At 45.6% G+C, this 20,013-nt stretch overlaps 1 protein-coding gene across 2 annotated transcripts in view; it reads right to left on the reverse strand.

The window, feature by feature from the left end:
* Positions 1 to 15,437, reverse strand: part of kalrna (kalirin RhoGEF kinase a) — a gene marked incomplete at its 3' end in the record, with an annotated part of 92,723 nt that extends 77,286 nt beyond the window's left edge. For both annotated transcript variants that reach the window (XM_079253699.1, XM_079253700.1), the window contains exons 1-9: positions 15,310 to 15,437; positions 11,573 to 11,742; positions 5,915 to 6,089; positions 5,511 to 5,769; positions 4,719 to 4,885; positions 2,641 to 2,760; positions 1,399 to 1,467; positions 1,014 to 1,163; positions 31 to 180 (exon numbers count right to left, since the gene is read on the reverse strand). In XM_079253699.1, coding sequence (XP_079109825.1) covers positions 31 to 180; positions 1,014 to 1,163; positions 1,399 to 1,467; positions 2,641 to 2,760; positions 4,719 to 4,885; positions 5,511 to 5,769; positions 5,915 to 6,089; positions 11,573 to 11,742; positions 15,310 to 15,342 — 1,293 coding nt within the window. In that variant the 5' untranslated portion in view covers positions 15,343 to 15,437. The remainder of the gene's footprint in view (positions 1 to 30; positions 181 to 1,013; positions 1,164 to 1,398; positions 1,468 to 2,640; positions 2,761 to 4,718; positions 4,886 to 5,510; positions 5,770 to 5,914; positions 6,090 to 11,572; positions 11,743 to 15,309) is intronic.
* Between the last annotated feature and the right edge of the window lie 4,576 nt (positions 15,438 to 20,013).

A 20,013-nucleotide genomic window follows, 5' to 3' on the forward strand; every position in this document is an offset into this window, starting at 1 on the left:
GCCAAGACCAAAGCCAGTTTTCTACGCCACCTTCAGGAAGGCCTCTTTCTGCTCCAGATGTTTGCTGATCAGAGGCAGCAGGTGGTCGCTGTCCACCGAACTTCCCAGCTTGTCGTGGCTTCCGCACCAGTCTTCATCCCGGCGGTATTCCTGCTCCAGGCTCTCCAACACACTGCACACCTGCACACATATCAACACAGTTGCTCTGAGTTTTTGGACTCGGGAAGAAAATCGTCACGAGCGCCTCAACCCCTGGACTGTTACCACTTTCATATGCCTGGGTATTACCCGTAGACTGCATATGAAAGATGGGCGGAGCCTCCGTGACGTCACTGTGGCGGTTTCTGAAGAGCTGATTTAAAGCTCAATGGGCGGTTCCTACCATCGCCATCTTGGCAGCATCACAAGCTAACCCGGAGCTAATCAGTAATCGGAGAAAGGCAAGCTAAAGCTAAACTCGTGCTGTTAGCTCCAAGTTGCCTGTAGCTAACAGCTAACCAGTAATCAGAGGTAGGCAAGCTAAAGCTAAACACGTGTCATTAGCTCCAAGTTGCCTGTAGCTAACAGCTAACCAGTAATCAGAGGTAGGCAAGCTAAAACTAAACGCGTGTCATTAGCTCCAAGTTGCCTGTAGCTAACAGCTAACCTGAAGCTAACAGGAGCTAACCAGCTAATGGAAGCTGCCTTATAGCTAAGGCTTGCTTTTAGCTCCATGCTAGCAGGTGCTAAGAGCTAACCAAGCTAATACTAATACTGCTTGGGAAGAATGAACCGTGGACCAAACAATCTTTATAAGGAAAAGCAGTTATTAGAATTATGAAAACTAAGATATCGTGTGAATTTGTGGCTTGTTTTGGCTCAGAAGTTTGAGTATTAGTATATTAGTTTTGCCCTAATAATTTTGTCATAGAGCTTGTGGGGCCTGTTAGCACTTAAATTTTAAATCCCTATGCGGCAGCTGCTTTTCAGCTATATGACGCCTCAAACTGTGTGTGTGATGACGGGAGGCGCACTTGCTCCGACGTCTTGTAGAAGGCCACGGAGGCGTTGACCAGTTTCAGGCGGTCTTCCATTTTCAGCATCAGCTGCTGCCAGTGAACGGCCACCTTCTCAGCGCAGCTCCGGATCGCCTCCGGATCGTAGTGACCGGCCTGCAGCATCATCTGGGAGCAGAAGGAGGAAACAAGCATGGATGCAAGGTGAGAGGAGATGCGGTTCTTTATGTGTCACAAAGAAATAATACAAAAATGCATGGATATTGGTAATTAAAAAAAAAACAAATTAATGCGATTTGTCAAGTTCCAGAAGTTAAAAAACTGTTGAGTTGATAATAGTATTACACATAATACGCCATGATATGGTGAGTTTAGAGGGACATTTGGAGAAACGTAGATCTACCTCAGCTTTCTGCTGGACCTGCAGCGCGCTCTGATGAGTTTTCTGGAGAGAGTTGGCATGGAAGAGCGACTGGAAGAGAGATCAGTACCATCATCAATCAGTAAATACAATCAATTTAGCTTTCTTCAACTGCTGCTGGGCATATGAAGCAAACCTCAGCCTGCAGCTCATCAGCTGCTAGCTACCAGCTAACCAACAATTCCTCCCTTACTTTGTTCATTCATTAGTGTCATTCTCAAAATAAACCTGTTTACTAACCTGGGTTACAAACAACCACAATTATCACAATGTTTCAACAAAAAGCATCAAATTAAAGCAAAGTACCAAAACAATCTTTCTATTTTCCTGAAAATAGTTTAAACTTCCATAATGTTCCAAGAATTAGTTAAAGGAACACTGATAAGTATTTTCCCTGATACAAGAATGTTTGGGGTATTGATCCCATCTTGGTTCTTCATGTTCATTTCTCTTATTGTGGTGTGTGTTCATCTGGTTATGTACTTAAGCAGCTGGTCGCATCTGTGTTACATCATTCTGACAGAAGATAAGGGACTTATGTCGCACTGAGAAAACACACAGATATATTACATTCATTCAACATGTGTGTGTGTGTGTGTGTGTACGTGTGTGTATGTACGCATGTGTGTGTATTTAAACATCTGTTAGCTCTCAAAATCAGAAAGAAAAAAAAATCAAACACTGTTACTTGTTTTTATATGTTTCTGGGGTCCGAGGACATGGACAGCACTTGTGGGGTCCTGCAGTTTTGTGGGGACCAGACATGTAAAAAGTGTTTTTGTCCTTCATTTAGATCCACTTTAGCAGAAAACAAACCAACAAAACAACCTTCCCAAAAGGAAACAACACACAGAACACTCTTAATATTCAGTAGGTACGAGCATGTAGGCTACAACGTTTGTGGCCGACAAATCGGCACTTCAAAGTCTGCAGAGCCTGAATTGAGACACAGCTAATGCAGCAGCTAGTCTTCCTGGGGTCTATATTTACTAAACAAACATAACAGAATACAAACAAGCAAGACAATGACACCTGAAAACTGATCAAAATGACTGTTGCTGCTGATACAACCATGAAAAGCTTAAACGTGTGTGCATGACAGTACATGTGCTTATCTGCTACCATTCAAACTGAAACTCATTATATTGATTGTTGCTCAGAACGGAAAGCCTGTTGTGCGCAGCAGGAATGAGGATGCTTGTGTATGTGTGTGTCGGAGCACACCTCGATGGCCATCTGGAACTGTTCGTGCTCCCTCTGTAGCTGCTCAGCCTCGGACAGCGAGCTGGCATTCACCATGCTGGCATTCAACATGGACTCGCCATTCCGGATCCAACCCAACACCTGCAGGACAACACGAGCATCACATGATACGTACAAACTATCCACTATTAACAGCTTAGAGAGTTGATGATAGTCCTGATGATAAATCTGAAAGTCTGGATTTATTTCAGTAATTCATTTTTGCCTCTTTTAATTTCATGTACTTATGATGGAAAAAATAAATCCTTCCTGCCAAACCCGACTTGGACAATGGAGCTACCAGTTCTCACCAAGAGGTGGCGCAGTTGCATCATTTACAGGATTTTAAACCATTAACTTCCGTTTTAAAGCACATTATAACATCTACTGGAATGAAAAAAATAATACTTTCAGACATATTCAGACATCAGATAAAAGCCTGGTTATGTTCAGATGTTAACATTTGATCTTTATTGATCCACTGTGGAAATTCTTCTGATATCTGAGCACTGCACTGCATACAGGCACCAGAGAGGAAGAGTTGCTGCAGGAATCAAGATTTACCTGCATGCAGTGGGTAGAAACAAAACATAAAATGATTTATCTCATGAGTTGGTGCAGAAGCAGTTTGACTTGTTACAGAAAACAGTTAAGGAGCAACCAGTTAGGAATGAAAATAAAGTTTGATTTCAATAAAAATAAAATGTAATTTAATATTTTTATTAAATAAAAATATGGGGGAAAAAAATAATATATATATTTATATATACACACTGTATTTATATATATATATATATATATATATATATATATATATATATATATATATATATATATATATATATATATATATGTATATATATGTATATATATATGTATATATATATATATATATATACTGTATATATGAAAATATAATGATTCTATATTTTATTTCATTTAATGTCTAATTTTATTTGAACTAATTTCAATTATTTTTTCATTGACTATAATTTTTTTAATTAAATATCATAATTCATTCTATTTAATTTATTTCATGAATATGATTTTATATTTAATAGTACTACTATTCATTTTATTTAAATTCAGTTTAAAATTCAATTCCATTCAATACTATTTCCTTTAATTTAATAATTAATTCTATTTATTTCATATTTTGGATAATTTTAATACATTTTACTTCATTGAATTTATTTAAATTCAGTTATGGATTTATTCTATTTAATCTGACTGGTTTACATTTACTTGTTTTAAATTTCATATTTTTTTAAAAAAATAATTTGATTTTCTTTTATTTAATATCAGAATCCATTCTGTTTCATTGATTCAGTGTATTTCATATTTTATTAAATTTATGTTACTTTAATTGTAATGAATTTAAATACTTTTTACTGCAATTGAGTCCATTTCCTTTTATGTCATATTAAATTTAACATACAATTTAATTTAATGTAATTACTTTGTGTTTGCTAATTAATGGATTTATTATTTATGTGGTTGCTCTTTGTGCACCGAATGTTTCCTCTGGTTCCTGCTTTGTTTAATCAGGAATCAAACCAGAAGAAAAACAACTTTAACTTGAATAAAAATGCAAAGAAAACTTCTATTTTCTCTTGTTGTTAAGGAACCTTCGTTTGTTCTACTGAGTTCTAGGATCAGAGATAATATTAATTGATCATTAATAAATCAGCTAAAAGACGTGTATAATTTGTCTGCATGTTAGAGTCTGTGTATGACTAAACCTTTTCAGATCTACATTAGCTCTTCTATCTTTAACATAAGAGTTGTGTGTGTGTGTGTGTGTGTGTGTGTGTGTGTGTGATTAGCATGTAAACCTCATTCATTATTCAGCTGCATCAATCTGCAGCATTGAGCTTCATGTCTGTTGTTCTTGTCGATCGTCCAACATGGAGGATTTTCAGCTTTGCTTCCAGTAATAACATCCAGTCCATCTCTCCGTGTGGAGGCTCCACATTATTTCCTTTTTAGGCTTTTCTTTCCCCATCCTCTCAGGCTCTCAGTATTCTGCAGTTACAGACCCGGGATCAGCCGCTGTTTACCTGTTTCACTTCGGCCTGTAGGTGGCGCAGCTGCAGGTTCTGCTCCAGCCGTGTGTGTGTGTGCTGAGCGCTGAGATCCACTTCCTGCTGCTTCTCGTGCAAGAACTCCAGCAGCTCCTGGACCTGCGAGGCCAGGTCCATGTCCTTCTCCCCGGTCAGCTCGATCCCTGATCCACAGAGACATCAAATTAGCCAATCAGGTGGCAGCAAACATCTGACACCATAAAAATACACAGGGTCAAAATGATGATGCATTCCTCATTTGTTTCAATTGTATTTAATCTCAAAATTAGGGGCGCATAATTAGTGGTGTGTCCCTTTGATTGACAAGTATCCCACATCCTGCGATAAGAAGGCAGACTGTAGCACAACGTGGCTTTTAGCCCGCTAACAGCTAAACTTAGCTTTAGGCCACCGACATCCAGTTTGCACCCGTAAGCTACAGGTTAGCTCCTGTAGCTAAAGCTTAGCTCAGCTAGCTCTAAGCTAGTAGCTACTCAGAACAAACAGCATGTCTTAGCTTTAGCCCGCCTACCTCCGTTAGCTGGTTAGCTCCTCTTAGCTACAGGTTAGCTCCTGTAGCCACAGGCTAGCTCAGCTAGCTCTAAGCTACAGGCATCTCGGGGTTTCATTGCGTTTCAATCGTCCACCTGCCCACTTTTTGTCTTTTCCTGGAGAGACGACATGCGTCATGCTGCTGAGATGGTGATGGTCGGAACCGCCCACCGAGCTTCCATTTAGCTCTTCAGATACCAGCGGGTGAGCTCGCCGAGGCTCTCCCTACGGTCATACCTGAAGCTTGAACCTCCATGATGTACTGGTGCAGGTCCTGTCCCTGCTGCATCACTTCGTAGGTCATGTTGTTCATGGCCGCCTTCCTCTCGGCGTGTCGCTTCAGACGCTGTTCGGCCAGGCTGATGTCCTCCGTGCTGCCAGAGGAGGCGCCGATGCTTCCCCCGCTGCCGCTGCTGCTGCTGCAGCCCCCAGACCGGCTGGCGTCGCTCAGCTGGCGAGACAGATCCTCGTTCCAGGAATCCAACTCTGCCGTCACCTGACAGAGCAGCGACGAGAAACAAGCAGAAGATTCAGAGAGGACTGTCTCAGAATGTCTCTGAGCAGAACCCGGGTTCAGATCCGGGTCAAACCCCGGTTCAGATCCGAGTCAGGGGTCTCTGCAAGGCGCCAGGTTCTCTAACCTCGATGGTATACTGCTCAAAGATGCGCAGCTGCAGGAAAATGTCCAGCTTGATTTTGCGTTCGTGGAACAGCTCCTCCATTTGGCCCTGGGCCTCGTCCAGCTGCTGCAGCACCCCCTGGATGTGAGCGATGGAACTGCAGTGTGGCGTTTTATTGGTCGACATGGCTGCGTCCCTGCAGGAGACAAAATAACAGTTTTCACCAGAAGATCGACATAAAGGACCGGTTTCAGTCAGGAAACAGGAAAACAGGATATCACAGGCTGGGCGTCCACTTCCACCAAATTTTGGTCTCTTCCACAAAGTCTCCAGCAACCAGACTGTCGCGTTTTCCCACAATGGGAAGTTGTTCATGTTGTTGTGCAGTAATATTTATATTGTCACGGTGACAGTCATGTTTTACTAGATTTTGGAGAAAGAACACCTCATTTCCCACTGGCGGGAAAATGCACCAATCAGTTGCCTCCAGGCGGACATGCCCACATGGATAGTCCAGTTACCAGACCAGGTACCAGACCAGTTACCAGACCTTGTACCAGACCAGTTACCAGACCAGAGTCCAGACCAGTTACCAGACCTTGTACCAGACCAGTTACCAGACCAGAGTCCAGACCAGTTACCAGACCAGGTACCAGACCAGTTACCAGACCAGTTACCAGACCTTGTACCAGACCAGTTACCAGACCAGAGTCCAGACCAGTTACCAGACCAGGTACCAGACCAGTTACCAGACCAGTTACCAGACCAGAGTCCAGACCAGTTACCAAGACCAGTTACCAGACCTTGTACCAGACCAGTTACCAGACCAGAGTCCAGACCAGTTACCAGACCAGGTACCAGACCAGTTACCAGACCAGTTACCAGACCTTGTACCAGACCAGTTACCAGACCAGAGTCCAGACCAGTTACCAGACCAGTTACCAGACCAGTTACCAGACCAGTTACCAGACCAGAGTCCAGACCAGTTACCAGACCAGTTACCAGACCAGAGTCCAGACCAGTTACCAGACCAGAGTCCAGACCAGTTACCAGACCAGGTACCAGACCAGTTACCAGACCAGAGTCCAGACCAGAGTCCAGACCAGGTACCAGACCAGGTACCAGACCAGGTACCAGACCAGAGTCCAGACCAGGTACCAGACCAGGTACCAGACCAGGTACCAGACCAGAGTCCAGACCAGTTACCAGACCAGAGTCCAGACCAGGTACCAGACCAGTTACCAGACCAGGTACCAGACCAGGTACCAGACCAGAGTCCAGACCAGTTACCAGACCAGAGTCCAGACCAGTTACCAGACCAGAGTCCAGACCAGTTACCAGACCAGGTACCAGACCTTGTACCAGACCAGTTACCAGACCAGGTACCAGACCAGTTACCAGACCAGTTACCAGACCAGGTACCAGACCAGAGTCCAGACCAGTTACCAGACCAGAGTCCAGACCAGTTACCAGACCAGGTACCAGACCAGGTACCAGACCAGAGTCCAGACCAGTTACCAGACCAGAGTCCAGACCAGGTACCAGACCAGTTACCAGACCAGGTACCAGACCAGTTACCAGACCAGGTACCAGACCAGTTACCAGACCAGAGTCCAGACCAGTTACCAGACCAGGTACCAGACCAGGTACCAGACCAGTTACCAGACCAGTTACCAGACCAGAGTCCAGACCAGTTACCAAGACCAGTTACCAGACCTTGTACCAGACCAGTTACCAGACCAGAGTCCAGACCAGTTACCAGACCAGGTACCAGACCAGTTACCAGACCAGTTACCAGACCTTGTACCAGACCAGTTACCAGACCAGAGTCCAGACCAGTTACCAGACCAGGTACCAGACCAGTTACCAGACCAGTTACCAGACCAGAGTCCAGACCAGTTACCAGACCAGTTACCAGACCAGAGTCCAGACCAGTTACCAGACCAGAGTCCAGACCAGTTACCAGACCAGGTACCAGACCAGTTACCAGACCAGAGTCCAGACCAGAGTCCAGACCAGAGTCCAGACCAGGTACCAGACCTTGTACCAGACCAGGTACCAGACCAGGTACCAGACCAGTTACCAGACCAGAGTCCAGACCAGTTACCAGACCAGGTACCAGACCAGAGTCCAGACCAGTTACCAGACCAGAGTCCAGACCAGGTACCAGACCAGTTACCAGACCAGGTACCAGACCAGGTACCAGACCAGAGTCCAGACCAGTTACCAGACCAGAGTCCAGACCAGTTACCAGACCAGGTACCAGACCAGTTACCAGACCAGGTACCAGACCAGTTACCAGACCAGTTACCAGACCAGGTACCAGACCAGAGTCCAGACCAGTTACCAGACCAGAGTCCAGACCAGTTACCAGACCAGGTACCAGACCAGAGTCCAGACCAGTTACCAGACCAGAGTCCAGACCAGGTACCAGACCAGTTACCAGACCAGAGTCCAGACCAGGTACCAGACCAGGTACCAGACCAGTTACCAGACCAGAGTCCAGACCAGTTACCATACCAGGTACCAGACCAGTTACCAGACCAGTTACCAGACCTTGTACCAGACCAGTTACCAGACCAGAGTCCAGACCAGTTACCAGACCAGGTACCAGACCAGTTACCAGACCAGTTACCAGACCAGAGTCCAGACCAGTTACCAGACCAGTTACCAGACCAGAGTCCAGACCAGTTACCAGACCAGAGTCCAGACCAGTTACCAGACCAGGTACCAGACCAGTTACCAGACCAGTTACCAGACCAGAGTCCAGACCAGAGTCCAGACCAGGTACCAGACCTTGTACCAGACCAGGTACCAGACCAGGTACCAGACCAGTTACCAGACCAGAGTCCAGACCAGTTACCAGACCAGGTACCAGACCAGGTACCAGACCAGAGTCCAGACCAGTTACCAGACCAGAGTCCAGACCAGGTACCAGACCAGTTACCAGACCAGGTACCAGACCAGGTACCAGACCAGAGTCCAGACCAGTTACCAGACCAGAGTCCAGACCAGTTACCAGACCAGAGTCCAGACCAGTTACCAGACCAGGTACCAGACCTTGTACCAGACCAGTTACCAGACCAGGTACCAGACCAGTTACCAGACCAGTTACCAGACCAGGTACCAGACCAGAGTCCAGACCAGTTACCAGACCAGAGTCCAGACCAGTTACCAGACCAGGTACCAGACCAGGTACCAGACCAGAGTCCAGACCAGTTACCAGACCAGAGTCCAGACCAGGTACCAGACCAGTTACCAGACCAGGTACCAGACCAGTTACCAGACCAGGTACCAGACCAGTTACCAGACCAGAGTCCAGACCAGTTACCAGACCAGGTACCAGACCAGGTACCAGACCAGTTACCAGACCAGTTACCAGACCAGAGTCCAGACCAGTTACCAAGACCAGTTACCAGACCTTGTACCAGACCAGTTACCAGACCAGAGTCCAGACCAGTTACCAGACCAGGTACCAGACCAGTTACCAGACCAGTTACCAGACCTTGTACCAGACCAGTTACCAGACCAGAGTCCAGACCAGTTACCAGACCAGGTACCAGACCAGTTACCAGACCAGTTACCAGACCAGAGTCCAGACCAGTTACCAGACCAGTTACCAGACCAGAGTCCAGACCAGTTACCAGACCAGAGTCCAGACCAGTTACCAGACCAGGTACCAGACCAGTTACCAGACCAGAGTCCAGACCAGAGTCCAGACCAGGTACCAGACCTTGTACCAGACCAGGTACCAGACCAGGTACCAGACCAGTTACCAGACCAGAGTCCAGACCAGTTACCAGACCAGGTACCAGACCAGAGTCCAGACCAGTTACCAGACCAGAGTCCAGACCAGGTACCAGACCAGTTACCAGACCAGGTACCAGACCAGGTACCAGACCAGAGTCCAAACCAGTTACCAGACCAGAGTCCAGACCAGTTACCAGACCAGGTACCAGACCAGTTACCAGACCAGGTACCAGACCAGTTACCAGACCAGTTACCAGACCAGGTACCAGACCAGAGTCCAGACCAGTTACCAGACCAGAGTCCAGACCAGTTACCAGACCAGGTACCAGACCAGAGTCCAGACCAGTTACCAGACCAGAGTCCAGACCAGGTACCAGACCAGTTACCAGACCAGAGTCCAGACCAGGTACCAGACCAGGTACCAGACCAGTTACCAGACCAGAGTCCAGACCAGTTACCATATCAGGTACCAGACCAGTTACCAGACCAGTTACCAGACCAGAGTCCAGACCAGTTACCAGACCAGGTACCAGACCAGAGTCCAGACCAATTACCAGACCAGAGTCCAGGTACCAGACTAGGTACCAGACCTTGTACCAGACCAGTTACCAGACCAGGTACCAGACCAGGTACCAGACCAGAGTCCAGACCAGTTACCAGACCGGGTACCAGACCAGGTACCAGACCAGTTACCAGACCAGAGACCAGGTACCAGACTAGGTACCAGACCTTGTACCAGACCAGTTACCAGACCAGGTACCAGACCAGTTACCAGACCAGAGTCCAGACCAGGTACCAGACCTTGTACCAGACCAGTTACCAGACCAGTTACCAGACCTTGTACCAGACCAGAGTCCAGACCAGTTACTAGACCAGTTACCAGACCAGAGTCCAGACCAGGTACCAGACCAGAGTCCAGACCAGTTACCAGACCAGAGTCCAGACCAGTTACCAGACCAGTTACCAGACCAGGTACCAGACCAGAGTCCAGACCAGTTACCAGACCAGAGTCCAGACCAGTTACCAGACCAGAGTCCAGACCAGGTACCAGACCAGAGTCCAGACCAGGTACCAGACCAGTTACCAGACCAGAGTCCAGACCAGTTACCAGACCAGAGTCCAGGTACCAGACTAGGTACCAGACCTTGTACCAGACCAGTTACCAGACCAGGTACCAGACCAGGTACCAGACCAGAGTCCAGACCAGTTACCAGACCGGGTACCAGACCAGAGTCCAGACCAGTTACCAGACCAGAGACCAGGTACCAGACTAGGTACCAGACCTTGTACCAGACCAGTTACCAGACCAGGTACCAGACCAGTTACCAGACCAGAGTCCAGACCAGGTACCAGACCTTGTACCAGACCAGTTACCAGACCAGTTACCAGACCTTGTACCAGACCAGAGTCCAGACCAGTTACCAGACCAGTTACCAGACCAGAGTCCAGACCAGGTACCAGACCAGAGTCCAGACCAGTTACCAGACCAGAGTCCAGACCAGTTACCAGACCAGTTACCAGACCAGGTACCAGACCAGAGTCCAGACCAGTTACCAGACCAGAGTCCAGACCAGTTACCAGACCAGAGTCCAGACCAGTTACCAGACCAGAGTCCAGACCAGGTACCAGACCAGTTACCAGACCAGAGTCCAGACCAGTTACCAGACCAGTTACCAGACCAGAGTCCAGACCAGTTACCAGACCAGAGTCCAGACCAGTTACCAGACCAGTTACCAGACCAGGTACCAGACCAGAGTCCAGACCAGTTACCAGACCAGAGTCCAGACCAGTTACCAGACCAGAGTCCAGACCAGGTACCAGACCAGTTACCAGACCAGGTACCAGACCAGGTACCAGACCAGGTACCACACCAGAGTCCAGACCAGTTACCAGACCAGGTACCAGACGGTGAGTAAAGTTGGTTCGTACCTGAGCTGCTGCATGAGTTCCTCTCCCTCTTTAATCACATTGAGCGTTGCCTCCAGCGTGGCCGTCTGCTGCTGCTGAAACTGCTGGATGAGAGTCTGGGCCGAGTCCACAGAGTCGCAGCACACATCGTCCAGCAGCTGCTTCTGCAGTTCCTCCATCCAGGACCACAGCTGTGAACATGGACGTCAGAAATCACCGCGACAGCTCCGCAGCAGGGAGTCAAGATCCCGTCTTTGTAGAATAAGTCGCAGTCTAAAGGCCCATTTCTGCTCCCTTACGGATGTAAACAGACTTCAAACACCACACGCACCGGATGCTTCCATGCATCTTTTACGTTGCCATGGTTACAAAGTGGGTTAATCCCCTCGCGGGCAGGGAAGAGTTCAGAGTTTCCTTCTGCATTTTTACCATAGACTGAATATAGAGATGGGCGGAGCCTCTGTGACGTCTCCTGTAAGTTTCTGAAGAGCTGAATTGAAGCTCGGTGGGCGGTTCCTACCGTAGCCATCTTGGCAGGGACATGCGCGTCGTCTCTCTCAGAAACTACAAATATGGGCAAAGAGGTGGAGTTGAGAGGGGGGCTGTGAGCGTCATGGTGGATGACTGACATCGAGCGAACTCCGAGCTTTCTGTAGCTAAAAGCTAACCGAGCTAACCCGGAGATAACAGGAGCTAACCAGCTAACGGAGGTAAGCGGGCTAAAGCTAAGTCACGTTGTTAACCGGCTAAAAACCTCAGTTGTTCTACGTTCTTCTGACTTGAAGCAGGAGATAGGGTACCTGTCAATCAAAAGGACACGCCCCTAAATATGCCGAACTTCGAGATTAAATTACTTTTAAACGGGCGAGGTAGAAAAAAATTCACTCCCCCCACAGTTGTCATGAAGGTAAACCTGACCTATTAAACCTAAAATGGATTTTTGGGGATTCTATGGGGATTTGCTCTGTTTTGGAGCCCCTAGTGGATGAAGGGGGAACTGCATATACACTTCCACATAGGCTTCACTTTTAACCGCTGAAGGCTCCGTCCATCTTTCATATACGGTCTATGGTTTTTACAACTGTCCAAAAACACCACAAGAAGAAGAAAACTACAAAGTGATCTTTGCTATACTGCTTAATTCCTTCATTTGCTTAAAATTTGGCAGTTTCTGCCTGTCCTCTTTTTCGTCTGTTTTTTGTCACTTTTGTCGTGTGTAAGCTATAAAAGTAAATACTGCCCCCCGGTGGATTCCAGTGGTATTGCTGTTTTCTGCCTCGTGTCACAGATAGCTAGGCTCCTTAAAAACGGACCAAATGGCAAACATGACCCACGCAGGAGACAAAACTGTTCGACTGGCGGCGTGGAGCAGAAAGGGGCTTTCATCTACATGTGGAGTTCGCTGGGCAGCGATGTATGTCTCTAACAGACCACTATGTTTACATACGTAAGGGAGCAGATGGCATTAATTACCTAAACTTTCCATAAAAGATTTAAATCTGCAGGGAAACATCTAAAACCTGCAGGACACCGACCCTCGAGGACCGGGGAAGGAGCTGGGGACCTCAGGTCTACATGCAGGGCTGTAAAACTGTTAGAACCCCTTAAAAAGGACGATCAAGTGGTTTTTGGAGGATTTAGTTCATGGCAGTCACAAAGCTTTCAGATTTTAACACGATGAGTAATAAATGTATAGTTTATTTAGCAATGAGTTAGAAAAATGGGAATGAAAGAATAAATGAATGAATGACTGAATGAATGAATGAATAAATGAATGAATGAGACTTGGGGACCCATCCCACATGGGGAATCTGGATCGCAGTAATAAGGCGAAGAAAGAGAGACAAAGTCCAGCCCATCGGAACTAAATTTTCCCAAACATCCACCCTAAACATAAAAGTAATATAAATAAGAGGTCAGGTCGGGTAAAACTTCTTCTCTTTGTGTCAACCTGTGACCTCTGACAGGTGTGACCTGACAGGTGTGACCTGACAGGTGTGACCTCTGACAGGTGTGACCTGACAGGTGTGACCTGACAGGTGTGACCTCTGACAGGTGTGACCTCTGACAGGTGTGACCTGACAGGTGTGACCTCTGACAGGTGTGACCTCTGACAGGTGTGACCTGACAGGTGTGACCTCTGACAGGTGTGACCTGACAGGTGTGACCTCTGACAGGTGTGACCTCTGACAGGTGTGACCTGACAGGTGTGACCTGACAGGTGTGACCTCTGACAGGTGTGACCTGACAGGTGTGACCTCTGACAGGTGTGACCTGACAGGTGTGACCTGACAGGTGTGACCTCTGACAGGTGTGACCTGACAGGTGTGACCTCTGACAGGTGTGACCTGACAGGTGTGACCTCTGACAGGTGTGACCTGACAGGTGTGACCCCTGACAGTTGTGACCTCTGACAGGTGTGACCTGACAGGTGTGACCTCTGACAGGTGTGACCTGACAGGTGTGACCTCTGACAGGTGTGACCTCTGACAGGTGTGACCTGACAGGTGTGATCTCTGACAGGTGTGACCTGACAGGTGTGACCTCTGACAGGTGTGACCTGACAGGTGTGACCTGACAGGTGTGACCTCTGACAGGTGTGACCTCTGACAGGTGTGACCTCTGATAGGTGTGACCTCTGACAGGTGTGACCTGACAGGTGTGACCTGACAGGTGTGACCTCTGACAGGTGTGACCTCTGACAGGTGTGACCTGACAGGTGTGACCTCTGACAGGTGTGACCTGACAGGTGTGACCTGACAGGTGTGACCTCTGACAGGTGTGACCTGACAGGTGTGACCTGACACGTGTGACCTCTGACAGGTGTGACCTGACAGGTGTGACCTCTGACAGGTGTGACCTGACAGGTGTGACCTGACAGGTGTGACCTCTGACAGGTGTGACCTCTGACAGGTGTGACCTGACAGGTGTGACCTCTGACAGGTGTGACCTGACAGGTGTGACCTGACAGGTGTGACCTCTGACAGGTGTGACCTCTGACAGGTGTGACCTGACAGGTGTGACCTGGCAGGTGTGACCTGACAGGTGTGACCTGGCAGGTGTGACCTGACAGGTGTGACCTGGCAGGTGTGACCTGACAGGTGTGACCTGACAGGTGTGACCTGGCAGGTGTGACCTGACAGGTGTGACCTGACAGGTGTGACCTCTGACAGGTGTGACCTCTGACAGGTGTGACCTGGCAGGTGTGACCTGACAGGTGTGACCTGGCAGGTGTGACCTGACAGGTGTGACCTCTGACAGGTGTGACCTGACAGGTGTGACCTCTGACAGGTGTGACCTGACAGGTGTGACCTGACAGGTGTGACCTGGCAGGTGTGACCTGACAGGTGTGACCTCTGACAGGTGTGACCTGACAGGTGTGACCTCTGACAGGTGTGACCTGACAGGTGTGACCTGACAGGTGTGACCTGACAGGTGTGACCTCTGACAGGTGTGACCTGGCAGGTGTGACCTGACAGGTGTGACCTCTGACAGGTGTGACCTGACAGGTGTGACCTCTGACAGGTGTGACCTGACAGGTGTGACCTGACAGGTGTGACCTCTGACAGGTGTGACCTGACAGGTGTGACCTCTGACAGGTGTGACCTCTGACAGGTGTGACCTGACAGGTGTGACCTCTGACAGGTGTGACCTCTGACAGACCTAAGTAGGACCTGAACACCTGTACGGAGCGTCATGTGATGGTTTCTGTAACGGTGACCCGCACGGCGGCTGGCTGAACCACGACGACGACCCACCTCTTTGGTGTGTGTGTGGAAGGAGACCGACATATCGAGCAGCAGCTTCCTGTGCTCAACTCGACGCACAAAGTCCTGGATCCTGACCTCCAGGTGTCGCGCTGCTTTGTAGATCTCCTCCGGGTCACATTCCCCCGTCTGGGCCAGCTGCTCGGCTGCTTCCAGCAGCTTGTCTGCGTTGGTGTACGTGTTCTGGAAGGTGAAGCCGGGACATCCGTCAGCATCGTCTCTGCTGCTTACAGCTCAACAGGAAATATTTTATTTTCAATCACAGCAAGAATCAAGGCGGTTCTGAAGGAAGAAGCGGGTCAGACCCGGTGGATTGCACGTTCAAATCGACACTGTTGTCGACGTGACGCGAGCACGTCTCTAAAGAACATGAGGAAACCTTTGGAAACGTGATGTTTATTGTCATGGTTGAGCTCATTTAAAGCAGTTTTAACAGGGTCATAAATCAGGGGGGGACAGTTCCAGTCCTGCAGGAGTTTCCCTGCTGCAACACACCTGACACACATCAGACTTCCACAGAGCCAGACATCTCATAATAAACCACTGACATGAATCAGGTGTGTTGCAGCAGGGAAACGTACGAATAGATAAAGCAGCATAAAAAGCAAGCAGAAGCAAAAAATAACACACAGATCAGGGGCGACCAAGACTTTCCTTGTCTGCACATCATTCTCTCACGTCTGAAACACACTGAACCTCCTGGATGGGATAAATGCTGGAAAACCTCCGTAGATCAGCTGAAGGGACACATGCTGCATCTGACTCTGGTTTGTATAAAATTATTAGAAAAAATGCTGATTCCTTTGTTTTATTGTGATAAAACACTTTAAAGGCTCCTCATATAAAATCATTTCATTTCAGAGAAACAATCACGAAACTGATTGTAAATACAGTCTTCACTTTTAGTCCCATCATCTCAAAAGAGTTTATCACAGATTCAACGTCAGACTGTTTCCTGCTGATTGTGTGACGGAATGATTTAATGACATTTACACCCAAAAGCCAATCCTGGACAGGGATTACATCAAATTACACACAAAAACTCCTGCTCACATCATACAGAATTAATTTCAGTTCCTGCAAGTCAGCAGCAAACATTTTCTCTTTCAATAAACCTAGAAAAAAGAGATCTAATCCTGTCTGAATACTCCGGCTCAGCCGTCATCAGGAGGGCAAAAACTGGATTAGTGTCCGTCTCTGGAAAACGTGAAGGATTATCTGAAATATCATGTCAGGAAATATAATGCATCTAAAATATTTTAGGTATTTGTGAATTAACAGTAAATGAAAGAGTAAGAAAAAATAAATCATGTGTGTTATTTAAGAACACATGTTGGAGTATTTTGGTGAAAGCTCACAGTGGGGATTTTTCCCGTTAGACGGATTAGTCAGAAGATAACGACAATAATCTCCCAGGGATTATTACGCTTTGATGCACAACTGGTTTGGTTTAAGATGGGGATTATGGGAGAAAGATGACAGAACAGGGGCGTCATCCCTGTTACTTCAACATATTAGACTTTTTTTCAGTATATGCAGGAAGACATTGTTTTATAGTGCATAAAAACTCAGAGGTTAATCAATATAACTATAATACCAATTACTGCAATAATTCTGTATAATGTAATAATGCTGATTTAGCATATAACCTGATTTAAATCAGGTTATATGCTAAATCAGCATGAAAATTTCCAGTTGTGCATTTTGATACATTAGCCCAAAGAAAAAAATGAGAAAAAAACCCCCAGTATTTTAGCTGTTAGCTGTTACATTAGCCCACACAACATCATATTAGCAGCTACATTAGCCCACACAACATCATATTAGCAGCTACATTAGCCCACACAACATCATATTAGCAGCTACATTAGCAGAAACAACATCATATTAGCAGCTACATTAGCAGAAACAACATCATATTAGCAGCTACATTAGCAGAAACAACATCATATAAGCAGCTACATTAGCCCACACAACATATTAGCAGCTACATTAGAAGAAACAACATCATATTAGCATCAACATTAGTCCACACAACATATTAGCAGCTACATTAGCAGAAATAACAAATTAGCAGCTAGATTAGCCCACACAACATCATATTAGCAGCGACATTAGCCCACACAACATAACATTAGCAGCTACATTAGCAGAAACAACATAATATTAGCAGCTATACTTGCCCACATAACATCATATTAGCAGCTACATTAGCCCACACAACATCATATTAGCAGCTACATTAGCCCACACAACATAATATTAATTCAATTAATTCAATTCAATTCAACTTTATTTATATAGCGTCAAATCACGGCAATGCCATCTCAAGACGCTTTACAGACAAGAAAAAAAAAACATAATAAAAGCCAATTCATAATAGCCTATATAAGGAAACCAACCGATTAAGTTGTAGGCTCCAACTCAATCTCCCATCCTGAGCAAGCACACTGGTGACAGTGGAAAGAAAAAAACTCCCTTTTACCAGGAAGGAAACCTCCAGCAGCTACATTAGCCCAAACATCATATTAGCAGCTATATTAACCCAAACAACATAATATTTCCTTTTATGTACCTATACAAGATAATAGCTGTTACATTACCCCAAATAATATGCTAGTTGTTATATTAACCATTGCACGATAATTTTAGCTGTTATATTAGCCCTTTCAAGATAATGTTAGCTGTGACATTAGCTAGCATGATGCTAGTATTTTAGCTTAAATAATTTTTTTAAACTATATTTGCTAACATTAGCCATTTTATTTAATTTACCAAACAAATTTTAACTTTTAGGTTAGCTTAAACACGATAACATTAGCAGTTTTGGCAACTGAAATTATACATTGTAAGTGTTGGATCCTTTTAAAGCCAATAAATGAATCAAAATAAGTAAATCATTCGGTTTACATGGATTTAAAATCTATATTTCATATATTTATTTCACTGATGCTCTTCTTTTTTGTTACTTATGTTATGAAATTCCTCTTTAAAAACTTACATTTTCTAAACATTAACTTCACAAAACTAAGAACAGGATAGCTGTAATGCTAGCTCAAATAAGATGATCTGAGCTGTGAAACTATTTTCTAACCAGTAATATTACACAACACTGATTTTTCTTCTCATTTCTTCAGAAGCAAAGCTTTGCTGTTACTATCCCCGTGGCTGCTGAGCATTAACCACAAGATTTCTAACATATCACAGATTTCTAACATATGACATTTTTTTAAAGTTCAGTGAAGTAAAAAAGAAAGAAAAATAACATAAATCCCTTGTGTAGCTCTTAAAGCCACAATTTTTGCTTGTTGATCCTGCAGCGTGTGAGATTACCTGTGAATGTGTTTTAGTGTGTTGATAAAATGATGCGAATGTAAGTGGAAGTTTCTCTGTACAGACATTAATATTTAAGGTGGTTAAACTTGCTGGATGAAGACCTTAATGAGACTAAATTACTTCTGGCTTTAATGTCCTCATGTTTGAGGTTTTGTCTGCTTTAATGAAACCTTAGATGACAAAAACTTTAATTAAAGAAGCAACAATGGTAACAATATATATATTAAAAAAAAACAAAACTCAATACATAAATGGTAACCATTGCTGCGTGCTGGTAAACATACTTACTGTATCGTATATTAAAACTATAAACGTGCTGCTACAGACACAAACTGCACAGAAATGCTAACAGGAATGAATCACAGAGGAAACAGTGTTTGACCCAAATAAAAGTGACCCCCAGTTGAATTTTAATCCTAATCCAGAGTTTAAACGTCTAATTACACTGCTACTGGATGGGATTAACACACACACTTTTATAGGATTATCCCGTCACGAAATCTCTCCGTCCAATCCCGTAAACTGTTTACTGATTGATTCCCAGGGATTCAGATCGGCACCTCTTAATCACTGTATTGATGGATGGATGCAATATGGTTTTTAGTTGTTTTCTGACACTTGGAGGAAAACGTTTAGCGCTGACTGGCTGGAGATTCCCAGACAAATGGAGATGAAAGATAGAGAGAGCGGGATGAAAAGCAGTTTTCTGTGCATTTCCCCAGAAGGAAAGGGTCATTACTGATTCCTACATTCCTCCTGACAGTGACTGATTAGTTCATGTTTAAGTTCACCAGGTGAAAAAACAAACTTTTTTGCTTTTAAAATGTGTTTTTTAACAATGACCGCCTCAAGGTCCTTTTCTGCTGAATGTAGACGACGGATATGCAGAGAGATGGACGTCGCTCCCGTACGCTGTGAGCCTGGCTAAACAGTGGATAAATCATTATTAACTGAGGTTTGTTCCCGTTTTAATCGGGTCAGAATCAAACCGATGTGATCAAACTGCTAAAAGCTGCCGCCCCGTTTCGGTGGTTTTCTGCCAATTTGTTCGGAATAAAATGGAAGTCTGCAAGACTTCTGGGAACACAGTGACTTCCTGGCACCAAACTGGCATCGAAAGCGTAAAAATAACTGATTTATTTGTGATTTTTTTACTAAGAACAAACTGATTTAAAGAATCAAGTAAAAATAAAAAAGTAGAAAACATGAATCTGTCATATTTTATAACTGTTTTTATGGGAGGACATTTTTGTCCTCTGATGGCTGGAAAGGTGCGAAATGAACGCAGTTCAGGTGAAGCTTAAAGAGCAGGTTATTGATTACCTGCATGTCAGGTATTGTGTTATACACTTTTTCCTC

Source organism: Telmatherina bonti (assembly GCF_933228915.1).
Source record: "Telmatherina bonti genome assembly, chromosome: 15".
In the NCBI taxonomy this organism is placed as follows: domain Eukaryota; kingdom Metazoa; phylum Chordata; class Actinopteri; order Atheriniformes; family Telmatherinidae; genus Telmatherina; species Telmatherina bonti.